The following is a 26,866-nucleotide window of genomic DNA, read 5'->3' on the forward strand; positions in this document are numbered from 1 at the left end:
ATATCCTCTCCTCCCTTATTGGATTTATTTGAGACCGGTCCTGGTTATTCTGTAATTTTATTTGTAAATATTTCACCATGTACTGCTGCAAGATAGGGACTCCTTTTCTCCTTCTTCCAAGCATAACCACATTACTACTAAGCATTACACTTAAAAAATTTAATGCTACTTTTTTTTTCCCCACTGTTATCAGATAATTCATTCAAGAGTCACATTTCCCTAGACTCTGTGTTAACAAGTTCCCTAGCCATTTTGGGAAATGGGATTATTCACTGCACAGAGGATCCCCCTAGATAATCTTTTTGTGACCATCTGGTTTTTTTTTTTTTTTTGTACTTGGAAGAAATTCTTTCCTTTTTTAAAAAATTGTGGTAGAGTAGATTTACAATATTATATTAGTTTCCAGTGTACAGCATAGTGATTCATGATTTTTATAGATTATACTCCATTATATAATATTGGTTATATTTCCCATGCTGTACAATATATCCTTGTCACTTTTTATTTTATACACAGTATTTTGTTTCTCTTAATCCTCTGCCTCTATCTTGCCCCTCCCACCTCCCTTCCCTGACTGGTAACCACTAGTTTGTTCTCTTTTTGTCTGTGAGTCTGTTTCTGTTTTGTTACATTCATTCTGTGCTTCATTTTTATCTATCTTTTGCTCCTCATGTCTTTGCCAAAGTTATGTCTTAGGTCACCTTGGTTGAGTTGTTTTTGCTTTGTGCTTTTTGATTCCACATTTCCTGTGAGGTATCAAAATGTTTCCGGATAATTTCTGAAGAATTAGTGGTAAAAGTAAGAAGAAAAGCCTTCTTCAGGGACACTGACTTGGAAAGTGGTTGAGGGAGTCTATGGACAGAGCCTTGGACTTAGGCAGACCTGGGTTTGATTCTAAAGTCTGCCTTTTGCGAGGTGCGTGATCTCAGAAAAGATGCATAACCTTTCTGAGTCTTGTTTTCCTTAGTTGTAAAAAATGGGAAATAACAGGGCTGTTATACAAATTAGATGAGATAATGTGTGTGAAAGACCACTTTAGAGCTGCCGTGTGTGGTTGCTCAGGTTGTGCACTGCACAATTCCATGGGCCATTGTTCATATAGTCTACTGTGTGCATGGGGCTCCTTGAACTTGGGTAGCTCACAACTGTCTATGATGGCCATGGGTCAGAATCCTTTGTGTTTCTGCAGCACTGTAGAACATAATAGAAACCACGAACCTTGTGGGTACTTTTTTGTAGTTCTCTGTTTTATGATGTCACCTCAGTGGGTCTAAGCTATTGAGGCACATAAACTGTGTCTAATTTGATATCACCAGAGCTGAGCACAGTGCCTCATGAAGAGAAGGCGCTTGTCAGAGTTAGTTGTTTCTGAAGCTGAGCCATGTGTGGTTAAGGTGCATAATGACCACTTACCATTTAGTCCAGTGATTTTCTCACTCCTTAATCTACATCTTCCTTTCCTCAGATGAATTTTTATGTACACATTTAGCATGCTTTTTAAATGTACAAATTTAACATGTCTTTTAACGCAAAAGTGGAGCTGTGTTTTCTCCAAGAGGTAGGAAGTGTTGAAGGATGGGCAAATCTCGGAGTGTTGGCGTGATGGTCTTTTAGCCAACATTTGTTGGTGTCCTGGGGATACGGGATATGAAGACAGGGTCCCTGGAGCTCAGGACTGACGTAAGCAGTGAGAAGCAAAGGATTTCCAGGCTTGGAGGTGGGTGAGCTAGCCTGCCAACTGGACAGTCTTGGGGTGAGGACTCCTCGCTTATGGCTAAAAGGCATAGAGCTGCTAGGAAATGTTGGAGCCCTTGTTAGGAAGTCTCTGTTGAGGCAGTTGACACTTAGACATGGGAACATGTGGAAGCATGGTCTAGAGCTGTGCTGTCCAATGGAAAATAATGCAAGCCTGCAGCCGCTGTGGAGAACAGTATGGAGGTTCCTTAAAAAAACTAAAAATAGAGTTACCATATTATCCAGTAACCCCACTCCTGGGCATATATCCAAAGAAAACTCCAATTTGAAAAGATACATGGACCCCAGTGTTCATAGCAGCACTATTTACAACAGCCAAGACATGGAAGCAACCTAATGTCCATCAATAGATGGCTGGATAAAGAAAATGTATATATATGCAGTGGAATACTACTCAGCCATAAAAAGGAATGAAATATTGCCATTTGCAGCAACATAGATGGACCTAGAGATTATCATACTGAGTGAAGTAAGTCAGACAGAGAAAGACAAATATCATATGATATCACTTATATGTGGAATCTAAAAAAAAATGACATAAATGAACTTATTTACAAAACAGAAAGAGACACATAGGCATAGAAAACAAACTTATGGTTACCAGTGGGGAAAGGGGGAGGGAGGGATAAACTGGGGGTTTGAGATTGGCAGATACAAACTACCCTGTACAGAATAGATAAACAACAAGGTTCTGCAGTATAACACAGGGAACTATATTCAGTGGCTTGTAGTAACTTGTAAAGAAAAGGATATGAAAAGGAATATATATATATATATATATATCTGTTTATATATCTGTATAACTGAATCACCAGAAACTAACACAACATTGTAAGTCAACTATACTTCAGTGAAAAAAAAAGTTAAAAAAAGAAAATAATATGAGCTTCTTGTATAATTAAAATTTTTCTAGGAGCCATATTAAGAAAATGTAAAAAGGAGCAGCTAAATGAGTTTTGATCACATTTTATTTAACTCAGTATATTAAAAATATCATTTTGACATGTAACTTGTGTAGAGTAAGTTATTAGTGAGATATTTTACATCCAAACTTGGACCAGTCACTGTTCGAGGGCTGAGCAGCTCCATGTGGCTGGTGATTGCGATATTGGATTGTGTATGTTTGGAGAATTGCGTTGTGGTTTTTTTGGAGTTCAATTTTCTCAGTTTCCCCGAATCTTGGTTATAACAATGAAAACAAACTATGTGGGAGACAAACTTAGGTTTACCTTTAATTCAGCTTTTTCTTCCTTGTGTGTCAATTCAGAGAGTGGCTCCCCAAGCTTAGCTCAGGAGGGTGAGGCCCATGGTCACAAAGGTCTCCCAGGGAAGACCCTCTCCTGTGTGGGCTTTTCTGGTTTCTGGGAAGAAGGTCGGGTGAGTTTCTCTGGGTGGAGTTTTAAACCAGCCCCAGCAAAACTGAGGACTTGAGTGTGAAGGGCACAGGCAGGAGTGCAGCCAGGTCTTGGGGGAAGGTGTGTCCCTTGTGTGTTATCTTTGCTTCCCTCTGTCATCTGCTCCATCCCTGTTCTCAGCGGAGCGATCCTAGTGCCAAGCCCACGTGCAGCTCCCAGGTCCCCATTTTAGAGTTCCACCCACACAGTCTCTCCCCGCTCCCCCCCCAACCCTGCTCCGTTCTCAGGATAAGGAACCTGGCCCCTCTGGGTCAGGAGGGAAGATAGAAAAGGCAGGTTATGGTCTACAAACAAGGCTGCCAGGACGCCACCCCGGGGGGTGCGGCTGGACCCACTGGAGGGGTCATTGTGAACTAGGCAGGCTCCCCCAGCATCTACCATCTCTGTTCCTCACCAGTTCCCTTCCCTGCCCTCTGCACTGGAAGAGCTTTGCATAAGCCCAGCACGCAGCTTCCAGAGCAAGGGCAGAACTTGAGGGGGACCCTGCAGCAAATTCTCTCCTTAATACATTTGTTCCTTCTTTGGCTTTACGTGTTGGGTGATCATGCTCTGTTCTATCTCAGACCCCCCTTCTCCAGATGGGTCCCCTAACATTACGTCTATCAGTCACAATTCGGTGAAGGTCAAATTCAGCGAATTTGAAGCCAGCCATGGACCCATCAAAGCCTATGCTCTCATTCTCACCACCGGGAAAGGTAAGGAGAGGTCATTACGGGTTAAACAGCCAGGGCGTGATGGCGTGACCGGGCCCCATTTCTGTGCCACGGAAGCCCATAGTGGGACGGACACTTGTCTTCATGCTGCGGCCCACACTTTGGCGTTCACCCAGGGGTGGGTGGGGGTAAGCCATTTGCCTGATGAGTTAGGTTAGAGGTTGACAAACTTTAAAGGGCCAGACAGCAAATACTCCAAGCTTTGCAAGCTTACAGTCTCCTTCTCAGCTAGTCAGCTCTGCCATCGTGGCGTGAAAGCCGCTGTAGAAGATACGCAAAGTGTGAGTGTGACTGTTCCAATATTTACTAAGACGGGTGGCTGGCTGTAACTTGCTTACCTCTGATCTAGATTTTTCATCTTTTTTGCAGCATAGGGTCTTTTAGGTGGCAGAATGTTAGTCTTAACCAAGTCTAACACACACACACACACATACACACACACACACACACACACAGGCACACGCTCAAATCATCCTCAAAGAGTGACTTTCTCTTGGAAGAAAAGAGAAAAGAATTTGCACTGGTAGTGGGAAGTTGCAGAGAGCATTGCCATAGCTGAGAGAGGAGGCGGATTCAAGGCTGCTTTCCCTTAAAGGGCTCCGTTACATCCCTTGGAAGGAAGAAGGGGATGTTTGAGGGTGTCTTTGTTAGCTGTGTGTGGGGGCTTTGCCTCAGGTCCGGCTTTAAAGTGCCAAGTGTTGCTGTTTTTGGTGATTCTTTAACTGTGGAAAATGCAGTGCCGGCCCTGCCCAGCCCCTCAGCCTGTGATGGTGGCCTCATCTTCTCGAGGAAGACAGAGATCAGACACACTGTCAGGGCTGCCGGGATCCGGGAAGACAAGGGATCTGCTGATGTTATAAACCTGCGGCAAAATTCGAGAAAGAGATGTTGAGATCTCTTTCCCTCTGTCTTTTGTTTTGGGTCTGTTTCAAATACTTGTCCTTTCGCTGTGAAGGTTTTCAGCAGATCCCAAGCTCAGACCTTTGCCGAATGAGGGGGACCGTGTTGCATAGTGACCAGTCTGACCAGTACCAGCCTGTGGTGGATGAGCCCACACGCTCCATGTCAGATGGTCTGGGTTAGAAATTCGACTCCACCTCATAGACAGTGCAGCTTTGGGCCCAGGTCCTTTTATCTTTCTGTGCCTTCATCTTCCCATCTGTAAAGTGGGGGTAGTAAACCTATGTGATGAGATTATTATGGAGATTAAATGAGTTAATGTAACTAAAGCACTTAGAACATAGCAATGAGGAAAACCTGGCAGAGAGTGCACACGTGAGGGATGGTACCTGTCCCTACCATCACCCAGAGCCAAGGTCATTAGTGGATACCCGGGAGACTAAAATCTCTGCAATCACTTTCTTACCCCTTTCCTTCTGTGGGCCTTTCTTAGACATTTGGCCATCAGAAGATGTCTTGAGATATACATACGAAGACTTCAAAAAGGGGGCCTCGGATACGTATGTGACTTACCTCATCACGACAGAGGAGAAGAGGCGTTCTCAGGGCTTGTCCGGAGCCTTGAAATACGAAGTCAACGTTGGGAATGAGTCCACCACGCACGGCTACTACAACGGGAAACTGGAGCCTCTGGGCTCCTATCGGTAACGACTGGGGGTCCTTGCTCTTTGGGGGCTGGGCCTGGAGGTGCAAAGCTTTACCTGCCTGGGGTGTCAGACACGTTCCAGCCTCCTCTTTTTCCTCTTGTCATCCCACAGGGCTTCTGTGGCCGGCTTCACCAATATTACCTTCAACCCTCATGGTGACGGACTCATCGATGGGGCCGAGAGCTATGTGTCCTTCAGTCGCTATTCAGATGCTGTTTTCTTGCCGCAGGATCCAGGTAGAGGAGCATCAGTGCTGTTAGCAATTCCCTGGGCTTTTGCTTTCAGTGTCTGCAGAAGGATGGGTGTCTGCACGCCTTCCTGGGGCCCCAAGAGGGTTGGAGAGCCCAGTCTCTCCTCTCAGAAGTTGAGATGTCACTTGGCCATTGGGACCCAGCTCAGCTTCCTCTTTTGAGGTCCCCAAAGCCCCGCCCACCACACTGCCTTCTCTGAATCCCACTTGCATTTCCAGTCTGCAAAGACTGCAGGTCCTTTCTCCTCCGTGTAGTCATTTGTGTGCCCACGTGCCAGACACGCATGTGACTTTTAGTGTGTGGCACCCCTGAATATTAGGATTAGAAGGAGACAAGGAAACCGTCTCGTCCAACCCTCCTTTTATAAATGAGGCTATTAAGGCCCAGAGAGGGACAGTGTCTTTGCCCAGGGTTGCACGTGCCTTCGAGGCAGGGCTTGGACTCCTCGCAAAGTACTCCTGTACTTTATCAACCAGAACAAAGTGATTTAGGAGCTTTAAGGACCCAAGAAGGGTACGTCCCCTACCTTTAGGCCAGAGACAGACTGACAGACAGCTTCATTAATGTGTCTGGTTTCCCTACTCAGTGGTTGTTGGCTTCAAAAAAGAAGCCTCAAAGTTCAGGGGGTCCCCATAGCCTTTCCCTGGAAACAGATGGGTTTTATGTCACTATGTGCTGTAGCTACTTCTGCTTGTACGTGGGTGTGAGTCTCAAAAAGTCGGCGGTGGAACATCTCATCTTGGGGTTTTCGGGCAGTAGTCACTTCACCAAAGAGCTCCGTCCTAAGATGCTCCCCGCCCCTCCCTCCCCGACCTCAGCAAGAGCGTCTCTGCCTGGTTTTGTCTCATACACAGGGTTGCTGCACACCGTTTCATTTGCAGAGAGAAAGCAGGGGGTGAGAACAGCCCGATAGCTCAGTTCCCTCTATTTGCAGTTGAGGAAACTGCAGCCTGGCGAGGAACAGCTACTTTCTCAAGACCATCCAGTTAGTGGTGGGCTGGGAGCAGAGAACTCGCTTCCAAGTGCGAGTTTAAGTCCAGAGCTGTTTACCTCTCCTCTGCTACACACACTCACTCACTCACACACACACACACACACACTCACACACACACACACACTCTCTCTCTCTCTCACACTCTCTGACTCCCGACCGATGGTCCGTGAGCATCTCTTGAAGTACCTCCCTCTCGGACTTTTCCCAGGTGTCATCTGCGGAGCAGTTTTTGGCTGCATCTTCGGTGCCTTGGTCATTGTGGCTGTGGGCGGCTTCATCTTCTGGAGAAAGAAAAGGTGACTCTTGCTTATATTAATAATAATACCCTACTTTTAAAGGGAGTTTTTTTTTTTTATTACGAATAGTTTCAAACATTCGCACGATTAGGAGGGATACTGTCATGAGCCCCCAGGTCCTCATCATCCACAGTCTTCACCATCTGGCCAGTCTTATTTTATCTCAGCCCGGGAGCTGGCGGGCCTTAAAGCATCAGGTCATGGTGAACACTGCAGTGGAGGGTGTTGCTTTCAAACAGGTGTTCTAGGTTAACCAGGGTGTTAATAGATGTCATTTTAGAGTTAGCTTAGTTTGAACACACACTCCGTCTCGACTAGCTGTTAGGGGGCTTGGCCTTAATGTCTCTGATGATCTGTGATGCGGGAGTGGTAACAGTGCCTAACTCATGACGCTGAGGAGCATTAAATAAAGTGATTCGGCAGTGTCTCGTGCCTTGTATGCTACTACTGTTTTATCTGTACACTTGCTCCTTGCGAGTAGTTAAACAGTAAAAATAGCAGCTCTGTTCTGAGCACTGGATTTGTGCTTTCCGTGAATTCTCTCCTGCATGAGGCTGTGTGAGGCAGGTCTCCTAAGCCCTGTATGCAAGGATGCAGCAGCTGAGCGTAGGAAGTGTGAACATGGACTTGAACCTGGTCTTTGCTCTTCATCGCACAGCCTCTTGCCTGACTTTGCAGGGCATGAAGTCTATGTATCAGCTGGGGTTCATTTGCTGTCGTCAGGTGCTGCCAGCCAGGGGGATTTCGTTCTGGCCCAGGGTTTCTTAAGTGGGCTATGCCTGGTCTCCTGCTTCCACCTTGCCCTGGTGGGTTGACAGGCACTGCCCATGTTCCAGCTTTTTGCTTTAGATTATGAGTTTTTTTTTTTCTTTTTGGTGAGGGAGGGTGTTCAAAAACAGCTTTATTGTTTCTTGTTAAAATAAAAGTTACACATGCTTATGACAAAAAAATACAGAAGAGCAGAGAAAATATTTAATCCATAGTCACACCCACATACAACTACTCTCAATGTTGATGTGAACTAGTACCCGAAACTCACATAGACATACCCACAAATGGACTCATACACATTATTTTCTGGCCAGCTTTGTTCACTTAAGACATTATTGACAACTTCAAATCTTCATTTTAAGTGCCTATCAAATGTTCAAGTGTATGGAAATTATTCAACCAGTTTCCTGATGTTTTCAGGTTTTGGTTTTTTTTTCCCCATAGTTACTTATCCTTTTGCCTAAATCTTTGGGTGTACTCATGAATAGTGCTTTCGGCTAAATTCCAAGCTGGGTAGTTGCTGGATCAGTGGGTGGGCATGTTTTCAGTTTTGATACTTACTGCGAAATTGCCTTCCAGAAGGTGTGTGTGTGTGTGTTTCTAAAACACCAATTTGGGGTTTGTCAGCAATACAGGAGGGTGCCAGGTGCTCTGCTCCCTTGCCAACACTAGGTATATTTTCTGGTTTATTCCATTAACTTTATCCAAAAGGCTTTCTCAAAACAAAAACCCCACAAACAAACAAACAAACAAAAAACCAACCAAAAACAGAGAATAAAATAACAAGTCTGGCCTTACAGTAGGATAATACTGCTGATAATGTATTTACCCAGAAAAATTCCTTCAAGTTGCTTGAGTGAGATTCTTGGATGCTGTTCGATGGTATACAGGAGAGTGACTTCACGGGCTTTAATCAGCATTTGCTGCTTAGACCATTACACATACATACATAGCATTTGTGAGTAGGATCTAATGTCGCCTGTGAACTAGTACCCAGAGAAAAGGCTTTTTGTAGTTACTCAAAGGGAACAAAGCCCAGAATTAAACTGTTTTGGTCTAATGGGTCCTTTTTTCTTTCAAAACAGGAAAGATGCAAAGAACAATGAAGTGTCCTTTTCTCAGATTAAGTAAGTCTCTAGAGTTGTGGCTTTAAGACACTTAATCCCCCCAATCTGCTCAGTGACTGTTCTGATTTTTTTTCTTTTAATGGAACCTGATGTCATTTTTCCTGATTGGCACGTTTGGCCCTAGTCAACCGGAAGTCCTTACTAGCTTTGTTATTCTGCAAGGAGTCTGTGTTTATTAATCTCCTGAAGCTGATTTCCTTGCCATGTTCTGCTGTGGCAAGCCACACTGGACTTGTCATGTTCTACCGAGAAATATATATTTTGTGATTTAAAAAAAAAGTGGTTATCAAGTTCTAGGAGGAGAGAACTTGCTCAAAATCACAAAGCCAGTCAGTTAAATAACAGGGTCTAGAAATCAGATTTCCTGATTCATGTTTCAGTGTTTTGTAAATAACATTATACTGACCGCCCCCAATTATACGGTAGTTTTTCTTCATTTTGGGAGATGTTTACTATTGTCTGCAGAGTCATGGTTGAGTCATTTTTTTCTAATTGAAAATTGAGTCTTTTTTTCTAATCTAATTAGTTCTAATTTCTCAATTCTATTTTTTCTTTCCCTTTCTATGATGAAGACCTAAAAAGTGAGTAGACTATTTGCTTTTTTTATTTTTAAATAACTTGTATTTTTCTGTTTTGAGTATGAACTTAATCGAATGCAGAAAACCCTGAGATGCTGTTTTGTTTTCCCAGATCCAAGTTAATCAAAGTGGAGAATTTCGAGGCCTACTTTAAGAAACAGCAAGCCGACTCCAACTGTGGGTTTGCAGAAGAATACGAAGTACGTGCTTGTACAGACTGTGTTTCTACTTGCTTCATGCTTTTCCTGAAAGGTGGAAAACTGCCTATTTCTGTTTTGTGGTGAATCTTTGGGTGGGAGGCCGTCCCCTTCAAGGGGAGGGAGATGCCCTTGTGTGTCCCCTGAGGGCCTGCTTCGGAACCTCTGGGGGAGGGTCCCCCCTGTGTCATCCACCTTGTGGAAGCCCTCGGCCTTCTGGACTTGAGGCAGCATCACCCCATCACCTACCTCCGTCTTCCTGTGTCTCCCCATGTGTCTGTATCTCAATGTGTGTTCTAAAGACATCAGTGATACTGGATTAAGGGCCCTCACTCCAGTATGACCTCGTCTTACTGTGATTACATCTGAAAAAGCTATAATTTCAAAGAAGATTCATAAGTACTGGTTCTTGCAAACCTTCTGACTCGGACTGGAGCCCCAGAGCTGTGGTGTTTAAAGCCTTCCAGTGATTCCAATGTGAGAACCACTGACGTGGGCCCTCGCCTCAGTGTCTGTGTCTGTAAAGGAAGGAATAGATGAGGTTCTCTCTCAGCCATGGGAGAAGGTCTCTGGCTGATGACCTTAAATGAACAGACCGCTGTGTTGGGAGATCTTTAGCCCGCTGCCTCCGAGTGTGTGAAGTGTGTAAACAGGCACATAGATGTCTTTCTCCAGCAGTTTTGCGGTTTTCCTGGGTGCCACGAAGGAGCTCTGTTACTGCCGGGATGCCTGTGGGGGTGGGGGGATGAGTGGGACGGATAAACTGGTATTTTTGGGTCCTGCGTACATACTGGAAGGATCCTTTCATAATAATCCAGAGACTCTACCCCCCCCCCCAAAAAAAGGTACCAGGGCTTAGAACTTCTCCATACCTTTTTGGGGGACATAACGTAACCCATTCCCCCTCTGCCTTCCCATTTTTTCTCTCATATTCTCTGCTCGGGATGAATAATATTTGAACACGGAATAAATGGATAACTCATGTATTCTGTTTCCAGGATCTGAAGCATGTTGGAGTCAGTCTACCTAAATTTGCAGCTGAACTGGCTGAGAACAGGGGAAAGAATCGCTATAATAACGTTCTGCCCTGTAAGTTGTTTTTTCCCACCTTACCGTTCCCCTTTTCCTGTCACTGGCCTCACATCTCTAAGAGTCGAGGGGAGGGTAATCCGGATACTAACTGGCCACTTCCACAACCATTCATCAGTCACCTATTGTGCCACTGAATTCAATCCTCGCCATAACCTTATGAAATAAGTAGTAGAATATTCATTTTGCAGATGAGGAAAGTGAGGCACAGAGTGGCTAGGTGATTTGTCCAAAGACACACAGATCGTGGTGATGGAACCAGCCTTGGACCACGTCTGTCAGCTTCACTCAGGGGGCCAGGCGGGGAATTAACACCTTCTGCTCGTCCAGACATGTCTCTGGTTGGCCTAGTATGTTCCACGCCTAAAGATGAATTCTGTTTGGATTCATTCCTGTTTTTGAGAATTAACAATGTCTGTAGCCTTACTGACAGGGATGGCAACAAATTGAGTTTAAAGTGAGAATTATTTACTCATCATCTGTTAGGATGAAAGGTAAACCCTTCATCGTGGCACGTTCTTTGCGGTCTCTCTTTTGGATGGGAATTAGGGCCCAGAAAGAAGGATCAGTAGGTCATAGCTGTGTTCAGATTTAGCTGAAATTTATAGGCTTTATTGATAATTTTTACATCAGGACCTTTAGAGGCATTGTCTGTTTTACTTGAAGCTGTGTGTTTCCTTCCTGGCCCAAAACGTTAAAATCTCCACAGATTCAGGATTTTCTGGCTCTTCCCTTCTTTGTCTTCATTTTCCCCCTTGTGTGGACAGTGGACGTTAACTCACGTTCTGAGAGAAACCAGGCTGGTTCTGGGGTTAATTCAGGGGTGTTGGCCTGTTTTTGTGAACGTCTGTGGAGATTTTTCAGATCCGGAGTTTGGATATTGTTTTTTTGTCAGGAAGATTTTAGGCTGAGCTTCATGTTGGTAACTGGGTTTAGAATTGTTATACTATTTTGTCCAGGGGAGGGAGAGATCGTGGATAGTCAATGACAGAGAAACATAGCTCAGCACGACATTTGAAATTTTAAGGATATTCTTTCGTTTCTGGGGTTGGGCGAGTTGGTGTGAGAACTTTTTAAGGTGATGGTATATAGAAAACATGAGAGTTTTATGTTTTAGATCCTTCCACTTATAGGAGTCTTCAGTTTATTCTTGAATTTGGGACTGTCTTTTTATAACAACTTTTTTATGAGAATAAAATGTTACTGAAACTCAGGTCTGGCTGCTCACTGCTTGAAAGCCAATACTTGAGAGGCAAGTGTTAGTAGAAAGGGAAGTTTGCTTTATTCCAGAGGCCAGTAACTAGAGGAGGGTGGACTCATGTCCAGAGGCCAACTCCCCTCTTCCTGCCTCGCTGATCAGTGGGCAAGAGCTTTTAAAGGGGAGTTTCGGGGTGTGTCGGTGGAGGGAGGAGGGAGGGGCTACGTGCAGAACAGCAGTCAGTTCTGACAGTCATCTTGAAGTTAGTCATGCCGTGGTCTGATCAGCATCATCTCGATAGCTTTAAGTACAGTTAGTCTTCGGTCCCAGGGTCAATTTGTCCCCATTTCTTTGAGGCCAGTTCTTGGAATTGTGGCAGCTTATGTCATGGCTACAGTCTGGTCATCATGTGGTTAACTTTTCCACCCGGAGGGGGTTTCAGTATCTATAAAACAGTTCAAAGGATGTGGCTCAGAATATTTTCTGTCACCCTTGAGGAGGAACTAAAGGTCCTTGACTTTGTTTAATGTCTAAACTATCTTTATTTTGTTTTGCTTGACTATTTCCATTTGTTTCTATATGTTCTTATTTCTCTGATTAAACTTATTCTTTGACTAAAGATTTTCTACAGACAAGAGGTGGGCAGAGGACATGGGGGTAGGGGGTGTTGTTCTGTCCTGGGAAAGCCCCATAGGGTCCTGCTCGATTTCAGAAGTGTGAAGAGCTTAACCTGAGTATCTGCCTTGCCATAGTGGATAGGGCACTGGATGTGGATTCTGATTGCCATCCACCAGATGAAAGTGCTTGGAGAAGTCACTTAGTCTCTCTGACCCTCAGTTTCCTCATCTGTAAAATGGGCACGGAAGCTTATAGGGTGGTTTTTGAGGAATAAATAACAATCCTGAGGGCCTTCCCTGGCTCATGGCACATACCCAAGGATGCTAATAATTGGCTCTGAGAAGGCCGTCTGGGGTGGTTAAGAGCTTGGACCCTGGTGCCAGGCTGCCCTGGTTCGAACTCTGCCTCTGCCACTTCCTGGCTTTGCCCAGGTCACCGTGTACCTCCTCTGTGCCACAGTCACATCTGGTGACTATGAGAATGAAATCAGTTCATGTATGTAAAATGCCAAGCTCTGCAACTTTAAGGTGTGACATTTTCTACCTCTTTTTTTCTCTTGTGTGCAACTCACCTCAAACATACACTTCTAATGAGGACCTTTTTTCTTTGAATGTCACAGATGACATTTCCCGTGTCAGACTTTCAGTCCAGACCCATCCAACTGACGACTACATCAACGCCAACTACATGCCTGTAAGTGGGGAGGGGTTCTCGTAGCGCTGGCTGCTGAGGATGAAGTCCTTGGAGCTCCTCTTGCTGTCTCTTTGAGGGTGAAGATGTGCTGCTTTCCATTTTTAGGGCTACCATTCCAAGAAAGATTTTATTGCCACACAAGGACCTTTACCCAACACTTTGAAAGACTTTTGGCGTATGGTTTGGGAGAAAAATGTCTACGCCATTGTCATGTTGACCAAATGTGTGGAACAGGGAAGGGTAAGTAGCTTTTATTTTTGTTATTGTTCAGTTCAGTTTATTTATTCATTCTTACTATGGTGGAAGAGTAAATGTCTTAAAAATCATCTGTCTTTAAAAAAAAAAATCCGCCAAACATTAGCACCACTGTTCTTAGAAATGTGTTTTCTGTCTTTTTCTCCTCTTAGAGAAAAGTTAAAAAAAATTAAAAAAATTAATTTTATCATCACCTTCCTTTGTGGACAACTAGCAACATTCTCCATTTATTAAGTCACTGCTCTGGAGTTAGTAAGCAGGAGTTGGGTTAGTGTAATGGAAGAACTCGTGGTACAGCTCTGTTCTGCTTCACCTCTGGGACTGAGCGCAAGCCCGTTGTGTCTCCAAGCAACCAGCTTTCTCATCTGTGAGATGACCGATTTTTTTTTTTTTTGAGTTGCTTTATTAAAAAAAATTTTTTTTTATAACTGAAGTATAGTCAGTGTACAATGTTGTGTCGATTTGAGATGACCAAGTTGATCAGCCCAGTGATTTTCAAACAGGTTTTAGCATCAGGACCCTTTCTTTATGCAAAATTTCAGACTTACTGCCAGGTAAGTCTCAGCAGTTCCCGCTCCCCTGTGATGGCCCAGAATCCGCCCCCCACCCCAGTCACTACCATCAAAGACAAGATTTTCTTCTAGTCATAAAATCCTTTGTTTCCATATTGAGGAGAATTGAAGAACATGGGCTAAATTCACAAAGTCTGTGCCTGAGGAGTAGGATCTCGTGTGCTCTGTGAGTCTCTTCATGTTGGTTCGTTACCTGAGTAGGACGGGAATCAAGTCCCCGAGCCAGTGATTCTGAAACTTTAACGTGCACGAGCATCACCGGGAAGGAGGCTCTGCCTACAGTTTCTAATTCAGAGGGTCTGTGCTGGACCCCAGAGTTGCATTTCCGACAATTCTCGATGCTGCTGCTTCCGCTGCCCCCGGGTGCAGGCGCTGAGTAGCGGTGTCCAGGTGATTGTGGGAACCCACTGGACATTGTTTCTTTTAAGTCTTTTTTTTTTTTTCACCTTAACTTAGCTGATGTTTATCCAGCCCCAGATGTGTGTAAGGTCCTGCGCTAGGGGCTGGAGTGGTGGAGGGGAAGGTAATGAAGAACAGTAAGAGGAGGTTCCCATCCTCTTGTTTACTTGTGATACAGAAGGTTCTTGCATTAGAACAGGTTATTATGCAAATGAAAGGCCACTGCTTATGAATGCAAATAAACCTTTTGGTGCTGTTGAGCCCAGGGCCTCGCACATGGAACATTCACATAAGTATCTGTTAGATAAATGAAAATGACATGGTTAAATGAATAGAGAACAAGAAGATGAATTTAGATGGGTCCTTGTTCGTCTTAAGTTGAGAGGGAAGTGGATGTTCCTGCCTGGGTGGAAGGGGATGTTCCTGCCTGGGTGAAAAGCCAGTGTGTTTTCTGCACTAGATTCTCCATCTGTTTTGTTTTTAGCTTTAACATCCCTGTGAGGTGTTCTTATTTTATAGATGGGGAAACTGAGGCTTGAGTTTAAGAACTTGCCTATGAGGTTAGCAACATAAATCCAGCTGCTAAGAGACCAAGCTGGGCAAAAACTCCATGAGTGTTCCAGTTCTGTGTTCTTTCTTGAAGCGGTGGTCCAGAAACCGGGATCTTTGAAAACAAAACAAAACAAAACAACAGATCCTTGGGCCAGAGGCAGTTTCTCTGGAGGTGGGAAGCGGGCATCCTTTTTTTTAATTCTTAAATTTTTTTTATTGAAGTGTAGTTGATACAATGTTAGTTTCAGGTGTACAGCAAAGTGACTCAGCTATACATATACATGCATATGTATTTTTTCTTTTCAGATTCTTTTCCATTATATGTTATTACCAGGCATCTCTTTTTAAAGTGAAACAAACCTCCCATTTTTGAAAAAGTCAGTTACCAAATGGGCATTCAGGTATTCTTAGGGAGCAGTTGTTTCCTGATTTTTATTTTTGTTCACATCTGCCCACTGACTTTATAAAAATCAAATACCCCCAAGTGATGGAACCTGATTCTCTCTATTAGTGTTTGTATGTTTGTGCTGCAGTTAATATATATCTGAAAGTATTGGGGGGGAGGGTACAGCTCAAGTGGTAGAGCTCATGCTTGGCATGCATGAGGTCCTGGGTTCAATCCCCAGTACCTCTTCTAAAAATACATAAATAAACCTAACCCCCCACCCCCAAATTAAAAAATAAAAAAATTTTAAAAATGTCTTTAAAAAAAAGAATTGGGAAAGGGTCTCATTTCTTCTGCTGCTTAGGGTTGTGGGTCAGTTGGAGAAGTGTAGTTCAGCGAGCAGTTGGTGGAGTGGCCGCTGTGGGGCCTGGGGAGCTGGGTGGGCTTGGGGTCCCCTGTGAAGGAGCAGCTGCTGCTTACCTGTAAATCAGTTTTCATGCAGAAATGAGGGCTCAGTGATGGTCAGGTCTTCTGCTTTTTCAAGAGAAGCCAGAAATCTGGATTTTTATGAGAAAACTCCCAGATTTGAAAGAGTTGGCAGGAATTGTAAATTTAAAAAAATCCCAAAATTCCAAGGGTCAGATAGAACCCAACTAAGGAATGGATTCAACCCTGATGCTAGTTTTCCATATCTGGTCTCCCTTGGGAGGCTTCCGTGACGGCAGATGATGGGATCTGAGTCTTGCATAAAAATGCAATTTTCTTCTAGACCAAATGTGAGGAGTACTGGCCCTCCAAGCAGGCTCAGGACTACGGGGACATGACTGTGGCAATGACGTCAGAAATTGTCCTTCCAGAATGGACCATCAGAGACTTCACGGTGAAAAATGTAAGTAAGAGGTCCAGATGGATAGGTCTTACACAAAGTTAACATGTATTAATTTGGGGGTGGTACTTTTTAGGTTGATATTAACCAATTTTCTTTATGCATCAGAAAAATATTTTTGCTTTCTTCTCTACAGAATAAAACAATTTGTGTCTGCTTATCCTTTAGGGCAACGCTTTAGCTTTAGTTTCTTAAGGACAAGTTCATAGGTTATTCTTAAAATGAATTTTAAAAAAATTAAAAAAAAATTTTTAATAGACTTTATTCTTTTAGAGCAGTTTCAGGTTCACAACAGAATTGAGCAGAAAATACAGAGTCCTCACATAACTCCCCCCCCCCCATATATACTCCCCTACCCTCAGCATCCCTCATCAGTGTGGCATATTTGGTACAATCAATGAACCAACATGGGCACATTATTATCAACCAAAGCCCATAGTTTACTTTAGGGTTCACTCTTGATGTTGTACAGTCTATGGGCTTTGACAAGTGCACAATGACATGTAGCCACCACTATAGTATCACACAGAATAATTTCATTGCCCTAAAAATCCCTTGTGCTCCATCTGTTCATTCCTCCCTCCCTCCCTCTCCCCAAACCCCTGGAAACCATGATCTTTTTATTGTTTCTGTAGCTGTGCCTTTTCCAGAATGTTGTTTGGTTGGAATCGTACAGTTTGTCACCTGTTCAGACTGGCTTCCTTCATTTAGTAATAGGTCTTTTAAGTTTCTTCCATGTCTTCATGGCTTGATAGAACGTTTTTAAAAATTTTTTTTACTGCACATATATTCTTAAAGTGAATCTTAAGAGCATGGCTCAGCATCTGTAACTCCTTTCCGTCCACTTCCAGGTGACTTGCTCATAGTGTTTTTGTTACAAATCAAGGCCCTTTTGGACTGTTTGGCTGGAAATATGACACCAGGAGTGGCCATTTGCTGTTGAAACAGTTTTTGATGACAGTTACATTAATAAGATTCCAGGGCATATACACATGGCCTCCCATCCCTCAAAAAGTTACGAAAGCAAACCCAATTAAATTATGTAGGCATTCTAGGAAGTCAGTTTATATATCCTTTTTATATTTTGAAGGGTGTTTAAAAATAGAAGCCGTGTCATGAGTGACAGTGATACCTTTTGATGGCCATGTAAATTAGTATAACCCTTTGCAGTTTGCTTCAAAGGTATAAAAATATCTGTTCCTCTTTGATCTGGTGGTTCCAAGTTTGAGAATCTGTCCTAAAGAAATAATCTGAAGTATAGCAGAAGCCTTGTTATTCAGAAAGATGAATCTGAGCATTATCTATAATGGAGGGAAAATTTGGAAACCAGGCAAAGATCTAGCTTTTGGAGAATAGGTAACTAAACTATAGATTATCTGGTCATTGTAATTATTCAGCTATTAGAAGGGATGGCTGTGGAGAATGCATAATTACCATGAGGGGAAATGAGAGTGTGATTAAGTGAAACATACTAGGAGATGAAACTTTGTGCACATTATGGAAAGAAAAGCCTGGAGGTAGATTCAGTGGAGTTGAATTTTATGGGGGGTTGTGGGTTGGGCTCTGGTTTATGAGAATTATCCTTAAAGATCTCATAAGTCATTTCATACCTCACTGCTATAGTGTATTAGCTATTAACTCTTTACTAATTGCTGTGTCTCAAAGGCTCTGGCCTCAGTATTTCAGTTCCTCCTCTGGAGATGCTGTCAGAGCAGTTAATCATGCACTGAACGGCCCACATGAATTATGCGATTCATAACCATTGAGAATCCCTTATGATGTCATACTTATGTCTGTAGATTTCACCCATTTTAAACAGACTGGCTTATCCTTGGTTGCTTTCACTGTGAGCAGTTCAGCCTTCAGATGCTGCTGGATCTTGCTTGCCTTCCTCTCTGGATCTCACCGCTTCTCTTGGCTTCTAGATCCAGACAAGTGAGAGTCACCCTCTGCGTCAGTTCCATTTCACCTCCTGGCCTGACCACGGTGTTCCCGACACCACTGACCTGCTCATCAACTTTCGGTACCTTGTTCGTGACTACATGAAGCAGAGCCCTCCTGAGTCGCCGGTCCTGGTGCATTGCAGGTACGCAGGTGGCGCTCCGTGCGTGACGGACTTCAAACGTAATGATAAAGATGGACACTTTGGGGGAAAAAGCCTAAGAGAGACTGCGGTTGGTAGGTTTTACAAATTCAATAAAGGTTTGGATAAGGGACCATGGATTTCTTTCTTTTTTTTTTTTTAAACTTTTTTTTATTGATTTATAGTCATTTTACAGTGTTGTGTCAAATTCCAGCATAGAGCACAATTTTTCAGTTATACATGAACATACGTACAGTCATTGTCACCTTCTCTTTCGCTGTGAGCCACCACAAGATCCTGTATATATTTCCCTGTGCTACACAGTACAATCTGTTTATCTATTCTACATTTTGAAATCCCAGTCCCTTCCCACCTCCCCTGCCCCTCTGGCAACTACAAGTTTGTATACTAGGTCTATGAGTCTGTTTCTGTTTTGTATTTTTTGTTTTTTTTTAGATTCCACATATGAGCGATCTCATATGGTATTTTTCTTTCTCTTTCTGGCTTACTTCACTTAGAATGACATTCTCCAGGGACATCCATGTTGCTGCAAATGGCATTATGTTGTCAGATTTTATGGCTGAATAGTATTCCATTGTATAAATATACCATATCTTCTTTATCCAGTCATATGTAGATGGACAATTAGGCTGTTTCCTTGTCTTGGCTATTGTAAATAGGGACCAAATAGGGACCATGTCTTGGCTATTGTAAATTCTTCCCTAAGTCTTGAGACTTTAGAACAAGGGTTGGCAAACTGTAGTCCGTGGGCCAGTATGGCTGCTTGCTTGGTATTTTTTTTTTAAATCATAATATATTTTAATTTACTTCTTATTTATAATGTTTTCTTATGAACTCATTCAACCTTACAAAAATACAGAGAATAACAATAATTTGATAAAGCACGATGTATGTTTATTTGTTGATAATACATTACAGATGCAATTAAAGTCCCTGCTTACTAGTCTCCTGTCCCCTTCTCCTGCTTACGTAGGTGAATGTGGTCCTGAAGTTAATCTCTATTCTTCTCCTGTGTGCTTTCATATTTTATTACATACGTATGTAACTCTATAGTTTTATACAGCTTTAAACTTTTACCAGATTTTATAATGTCTACATTATTCTGCAGCCTGCTTTCTTTAGCATTTTGGTTTGTTATTTAACAGTGTTGGAACACACAGCTCTAGTTCATTTTATCTATTTAAGAATTTTTGTTGTTGTTATTGGGGGAGGTAATTAGGTTTATTTATTTATTTTTAGAGAAGGTACTGGGGATTGAACCCAGAACCTCATGCATGCTAAGTATGTGCTCTACCATTTGAGCTATACCTTCTCCCAAGAATATTTTTTTTTGACATATAGAAACTGTACATCAATGAATGTGTACAAGCTGATGAGTTTGGAGATGAGTATATCCCTGTGAAACCATGACCACAAGTCTACTTGGCTGCCTGTTTTTGTAAATAAAGTTTTATTGGAACACAGCCATGCCCGCTTGTTTACATGTTGTCTATAGTTACTTTTGTGCTACAGTGGCAGAAAGGGTCCCTTGGTCTGCAAAGCTGAGGATATTTCCTATCTGGTCCTTAACAGAAAAAATTCACCACCCTCTCCTCCACAACAATAAGAAGTTAGAGTTAAAGTGAAAGGAATTAATTTAGGACAGAAGGAAGGAGGGCCCTTCTTGTCCCATGGGGAATAAATTGATAGAACTTGCCATCCTAGACTATGGTGGCAACTTGAATGGGACTGAGATTCAAGAAGCTCTGATGAGGTGTTTTATTCGTGGTGTTGGACTTGGAAGTAGCTTTAGGACTTGGACCCCAGTTCCAAGCTAGTACAATCTGACTCATGGAGGTTTCCATTGGGCTGATGGTTAATGGTCCTGGGCTTGCCCTTCGAACCCTGATAACGCAGGAGAGCAAGTGTGCACACAGATGGGGGAACTGGAGAGTTTTATGGCAGAGAGAGCCCGTGCTGATGTGCTCATTTCCCTTTCTTACTCAGTGCCGGGGTCGGGAGGACGGGCACGTTCATTGCCATCGACCGTCTCATCTACCAGATCGAGAATGAGAACACCGTGGACGTGTATGGGATTGTGTATGACCTTCGGATGCACAGGCCTTTAATGGTGCAGACAGAGGTGAGGCCAGCACCTGTGTTGGACAGTTCCCCCTTCCTGTTCTTGTTTTAAATGTTGTGTCGGGTCACACACGTGTGTTAAAACATTCCACCTTCCAGATCTTTCTGGCTCTCGGCTGTGAAGTAGCACTCTGTTTCTTTTAAGATCCTAAACTGCTATGGGATTGAACCACCTGATACAGTGACATAGTGGTACTGATAGCAGCTGCAAACTGGGATGGTATCAAGATTTCTCACCTTGCTGCCACTGGCTCACCAACTTAGCAAGTCTCTGAACTTTGGCTTCGGGTTTAAACTCGTAAAATTGGTCTTTTCACTCTTGGTTTCTAAGAAGGCCTAACCATCCTTTTTTTCTTCCTTTTTTCAAAATTTTTTTTCTTTTTTAATGGAGGTACTGAGGATTGAACCCAGACCTTGTGCATGCTAAGCATACACTCTACCACTGAGCTATACCCACCCACCACCATCCTTAAAATAAGCTAATGAAATGGACTTATCAAATATTAATGATATGAAATAGCATAATTCTGCTTTAAGCATTAACACAGCAATGGATCCTCACCCCGCCTTGTAAATGTTAAAGATCCGCAGTGATCATGACTGCAGGAGGATGGTGACCAGCTGAGAAAACGCATGCTTAACATCTACAGTGTCGTTTGTGTACAACTACTGGGTTTGGCTGTCCCTGAAATGTTCCTGATAAATAATGTGTTCAAGGCATATTCTTGGCAAGCGGGTGAGAAATAGCTTTCCTCAAAGCTGTAGGGCTGAGTCCACCTTGACCAGGATGAGAGCAGAATACTAATCTCGCATCAGGCCGTCACCCTGTACCAATTTAGAACTTTATGAATATGCGCTGTGCTTCTGGGTCCAGCAGGGAGTGTTCTAGTGGCCTGGGTACATTGCATGCTTCGGGCTGAGCAGCCTGGCTGTGGTGGGAAGGGTGGAAGTCACCTCCTAGGCTGGTCGGAAGAGAGAGAATCTTTTTTTCTGACATAGCGTCATAGTTCTCAGTCTTTTATTTGCTTTTGAGGAACACAGAAATCTTATACCTGCCTACAGATCTTCTCATCCTTTTAAAAAATATTTTGAAAATAACATAAACTTGTTCATATCAAAAAATTTAACAGTACAGGGTTATATTGAGGACATTTTTCTCTTTTACTTTTTCTTTCCCAGTCCCACTGCCTAGAGGTAGCCAAGGTTTACAGTTTACATATATCTTTACAGGCTTCTTTATGGACATCTGTGAAAAACCACATGTGTACACATACACACACACACACACACACACGGAGCATATTTTAAAACTTGGGTCCTATTTTATACATAATGCTGCCCTGTGATGATTTTTTTTTCCTCTTACAGCGTGTGGATGTCTTTCTGTGTCAGCATAACCTCTTCTTCCTCTTTTTAGTGGCTACCTGTACATTCTGATGTGCTTACCTTAAGAGCTACCCTGATCGTTACTCCAGTCTCTCCGCTCCCCGCCCCCCAGTGGTTGGGGACGCCCAGCTCAACCTCGATCATCCCCCTTTAACCCACCCCTCTACTGAGAAAACACAGTTTACTCCTCATTCTGCACATCCTCACTAGCCAAGAAAATCTGGTTGGACTTTTGAGTGAATGTACGTGTGGGTTATTTCCTCCACGTTCTGTCTTTGCCTTTCCCTCAAGGTTCTGGTCCTTCTTCTTGGGGAAGGGACCTGTAGGGAGTGTGCCCTGCCCCCTGGTTGAGAATCATTAATGGTGAGAATCTTGCCGTCTGTGGTTTCATATTTCACCAGAATGTTATTACCTCTGGACACATGTTACCTGGAAGTGTTCTCTGTGGAGTGGGCAGGGTTGGAGGGGTACTAATGTCTGGGACCTGGGCTCATTTGCTTTCTCTCTTTCTCTTTTTAACAGGACCAGTATGTTTTCCTCAATCAGTGTGTTTTGGATATTATCAGATCCCAGAAGGACTCAAAAGTGGATCTCATCTACCAGAACACGACCGCAATGACAATCTATGAAAACCTCGCACCAGTGACCGCATTTGGAAAGACAAACGGTTACATTGCCTAATTCCAAAGGAAAACCTTTCTGGAGTTTAACCAGACCATCACACCCACAGCGAAGGGAAATGCCCCGATGTTGACGTGTTTCTCTATGTCTAATATCCTAATTCTTTGTTCTGTTTCGTTAGAACTAACTTGAAAGTGTGACGCTGCGCATGTCAAACACGACCGATGAGCAGTTGGGGCTGTCGGGGCTGTAAATGGGTGGCGAGCGAATCATCTACATTCCTGATTACCGACGGGATGAGTTCACTTTTGTTTTTGTTTCTGTTTTTGTTTTCTTGAGAATTACAGAACACCAGGAAAAGTGAGCTATGATTTTCTTTTTTCTTTTCCAAGACATTTTTTTTTTAAAAAGACTATTTTATATGATTCACATGCTAAAGCCAGGATTGTGTTGGGTTGAATATATTTTAAGTATCAGAGGTCTATTTTTACCTACTGTATCTTGGAGTCTAGCTGGTGGAAAATTACGTAATTGTGGATGCTTATCACGGAGGGAGGGGTACCCAGTGCCTCCTCTGCCTGGGTTTTCTATTTGAACATGTGCCTTTTCTGAATTGTGCTTCCACAGGCAAAACTCGGTAGATATCTCTATTTTTGTATTGAATCTCATAATTGGAACAGGCGGAATATTTAAACAGTAGTCTAGCATCAGAGGTTCAGCCTTCTCAGTAACATTCCTGTCCTCATCTAGAGGAGGTCTCCCCCCGTAACCCCCCAACTTCCCCATCCCCTGTTTTGTGTTCTCTTCTTTCGCCCCCTCTCCCCTCCTCTTCTTCCCCAAAGATGCTTCAGATGGCCACATTGTCTGCCCACTGGTTGAGTGCAAGTGGAAACTAAATATCCCCCGCTGAGGAACTTCTGTGGGGGGACACAGAGGAACCCCACGTGACACAATAATCTTTTGTCATCCCCGCTCCACCTTTTTTCTCATTTCTGTGTTTGGTAAGAAGGATTATTTAAAGGTGCAATATGTGACTTAGTGATTCATGAGGCTCTCTAGGTAGGTAGTCACGTTTTACTCAGGTTGGCATTTTATGTGTCTCTGTGTGTCCATGTGCGTTGCGTGTGTGTGTGTGTTTTAAAAGCGTGGCAATCTGTGAACACTTGCGTGTGAAAACAGTGTCAGATTAATCCCTCTTTCCTCAAAGTCTACTGGCTTTAGTCTGTATCTGCAATGACACATATCCGTATTACTGTATATATATATATATACATATATATATACACTAAACTCTTAAAACAGTCATTCCTTTGAAATGAGGTGTACAAAGTTCGAATTTGTATCAAAGATGTAATTTTTATTTTTAAAACCTCTTTTCACTCTACTGCTGCTGTAATTACTTTGATTTTTTTAAAAAAAAAAACCTGTAGATTAATTGTGTTTTTTGGCTTTCAGGTGTGTCTCTACCAAGAATTTCCGAATTTATGTGGATTTATTTTATTGGTACATAATCTGTAAACTTCTCAAGGCATTAACATGACAGGATTTGTTTCTTTTTATTTTGTACTGTGGCTCAGGTTCTATTTTGAAGATGTGTTGAGTTTATCCTCTGATAGGCAATGAAGTGTCCAGGTCTTATGAAGGAATTACCAGGTTCCCGGAGCTCCGTGGCCATTTCCCACAGTAGTAGATCCTGCTGTGAACTTAGGACAGTGTGTCCTACTGGAAATGGGAGTGGGGTCTCCTCCGAGGGCCCCGGCCCCGGTTGGCCTGGGAGAGCCCGTCTCCTGACCCTGCCACGCTCCTCAGCTCGCCGGCACTTTGATGACTGACTGGACAGGGAGAATGAGTATCTTAGGGTTATGAAGGATGAACCACAATGTACTGAAGACCCTTGACTTGGCTCAGAGGTTCAGTGCTGTACGCGTCTCGTCTCCCTTTCCCTGTGAGGTACTTAGAGGAATAAAGGAGAGGTGGTGATGGTGGTGTCGTGTGTTGGGACAACCTTACTTCCCGAGCAGAAATTGCACTTTTTGGCTGAATCCTTTGTTCTCTTGGGTCGTAAGCAGTTCAGTTCAGTATCGGGCCCTTCAAGGAGTGGTGGGCTGGCCAGGCCAGGCTGGGTCCCCTGGACTCCACTTCAAAGAGGCCTTTGGCTCAGTAGGTCTGAATCAGGGAAGCCATGCTGTTCCCGGGGTGTGGAGTGAAGCTGGGTTTGGGCGGGTGGCTTCCAAACCGTCATGCTGGTCTGCCCCTCGCATGCAGATCTTGGAGAGTTCCCAGACTTCTTCCAGGCAGCAGCTCCATGGGTCACACCCTTTCCCACTCCAGTTTGTCAGGAAACCATGGTGATGGGTGTCTGGCTGTCAAATCCCACATGGACGCTACGCCCTGCCCACGTCATCAAGTCAGAGGGAAGGACTTGAAAGATTCCTTTTAAAGATTAAAGCAACAATAATGATAAACATATTGTATAAAAATGCAAAAAACAGAGATCCTCCGCCTTTCCGCCCGGTATGAGCTTGGGAAATGAGCAGCAGCGCCACGAGTCGCTCTCTGACGTCACTCTCAGTCCTGGGAGGAAGGCTTGCGGTGCAGAGGTCTGGGTTCCAAATGGGCAGGTCACACGAAGGTCACCATGCTTCTCTGCATCCTGAAGAGGCCTGGGGACGGGCCAAGGCGGGTGGTGAGGGTATTTATAGCACAGTGATTGAAAAGGGAAGATGAACGTGTAAATATAAAGGACACACGGGCTGGAGGTTGGTCACAGAAAAGAGGCAGTGCTTTTGAGCTCCTGCCCCAAACCCTGCCAGGAACGAAGACCGAAGACTGGAGGAGGGTGTGAATGCGCCTGCTCAGGATCTGACAACCGCGTACAGGGAGCCAGCCAGGGTGGGACTAGTTGGTTTAGGGGATTTAGTCCCTCGACATCTTCTCCCAAGAGCAGGGACATCTTGCCTCCAAAGGTGAATTTAGTGATGATTAGCACCAGGAGGAAAGGATGCTCGGGTCTGTTCCCTGTGGCCGTAGGAAGACCTCCAGCTAGATTTTGGCATAATTGACGCCCCTGGATTTGGGCATCCCCGAGTCAGAAGCTCCTGGGGGTCGGGGGCCAGCTCCGCAGCTGATTAATGTCTGCTTTTCATCTGGGATGAGAAAGCCTGGTTTTCTGTCGAAATGCTGGATTGCACTTGTTGAACTAAACAAGTGTGGGTGACTGGTGTTGACTTGCCTCCAAAGTCCACGCTCTGAGTTCAGGCGACGTGGAGCAGCCGCGTACTCAACGTGCCGTGGCTTCTCCCCGCCTTGGGGGCACCTATGAATAGGCTGTGTTGGTGTGGACTCTCAAACTGTAATTTTCTTGTAACTATTTTGGAATGATGCATATTTCTAATGTTTGTTATACCTGTACAGAGTATTGCTGTCGGTTGCTTTTTTTGTTTGTTTGTTTTTTAAGGAAAAAAAATGGCCTGAAAAAAATTTTTTTAAAAAGACTTACAAATACCAAATATAAAAAAGTGTCAGCACATTATGCCTTTGTTTGTTTGTTTGGTCCCCCGTCCCCCGGCCTTACTTGACACCCCCACCGTTTCATTTACCGAGCAGTTTGCTGGCCTGCGTCCAGCTGGGGCATCCTTTAACAAAAACACGTTTCCCGCGGGATTTTCCACATGGTTTCGGTTTGTTGGGGCTGGTGTAACAAAGTACGACAGACCGAGGGGCTTCAACGAGAGAAATTTATTTCCTCACGGTTCCGGAGGCCAGAAGTCCGAGATCCGGGCATTGGCAGGCGGGCTGCCCCTGAGGCCTCTCTCCTTGGCCTGTAGACGACCATCTTCTCCCCGCGTCTGTCCACAGTCTTCCCTCTATGTGTCCCAGTCTCCTTTCTTAAAAGGGCACCAGTTGAAGCGAATCAGAGCTCACCCTAATGACCTAATTTTACCTTAATTACCTCTTGAAAGACCCCCATCTCCAAACACAATTGTGTTCTGAGGCGCTGGGGTTGGGACTTTAGCATATGAATTCTGAGGGGGACGTAGTTCACACAAAACACACATCTGGGGTGTTAAGTGGAGAGGAGACGGGGAGAAGCGAGTGTGCAGCTAAGATGTGACTGCGTATGCTCTCGGAGGTCGGATGTGTGGGTCTGCAGGCGGACAGGCGCCACTTGGTCGTGCATCCTTGCCGTAGACAAGCCTCCAGGGTTTTGAGAGAGTCTTTTGGTTGATGGATTCAGGGAATCTCGGAATAGCTGGGATTCTGTGGCAGTTTGGGTAGTTTTC

At 43.9% G+C, this 26,866-nt stretch overlaps 1 protein-coding gene across 1 annotated transcript in view; it reads left to right on the forward strand.

Moving 5' to 3' along the window:
• PTPRJ (protein tyrosine phosphatase receptor type J) overlaps positions 1-26,115 on the forward strand; it is a 152,695-nt gene extending 126,580 nt beyond the window's left edge. The window contains exons 12-25 of the mRNA XM_072969960.1: positions 3,734-3,865; positions 5,277-5,487; positions 5,602-5,726; positions 6,944-7,031; positions 8,888-8,929; positions 9,502-9,510; positions 9,620-9,707; positions 10,703-10,793; positions 13,229-13,302; positions 13,408-13,542; positions 16,235-16,354; positions 18,277-18,437; positions 20,442-20,577; positions 22,485-26,115. Coding sequence (XP_072826061.1) covers positions 3,734-3,865; positions 5,277-5,487; positions 5,602-5,726; positions 6,944-7,031; positions 8,888-8,929; positions 9,502-9,510; positions 9,620-9,707; positions 10,703-10,793; positions 13,229-13,302; positions 13,408-13,542; positions 16,235-16,354; positions 18,277-18,437; positions 20,442-20,577; positions 22,485-22,643 — 1,571 coding nt within the window. The 3' untranslated portion in view covers positions 22,644-26,115. The remainder of the gene's footprint in view (positions 1-3,733; positions 3,866-5,276; positions 5,488-5,601; positions 5,727-6,943; positions 7,032-8,887; positions 8,930-9,501; positions 9,511-9,619; positions 9,708-10,702; positions 10,794-13,228; positions 13,303-13,407; positions 13,543-16,234; positions 16,355-18,276; positions 18,438-20,441; positions 20,578-22,484) is intronic.
• The last annotated feature ends 751 nt before the right edge of the window (positions 26,116-26,866 follow it).

This window comes from Vicugna pacos, chromosome 10 (genome assembly GCF_048564905.1).
Source record: "Vicugna pacos chromosome 10, VicPac4, whole genome shotgun sequence".
NCBI classification, from domain to species: Eukaryota; Metazoa; Chordata; class Mammalia; order Artiodactyla; family Camelidae; genus Vicugna; species Vicugna pacos.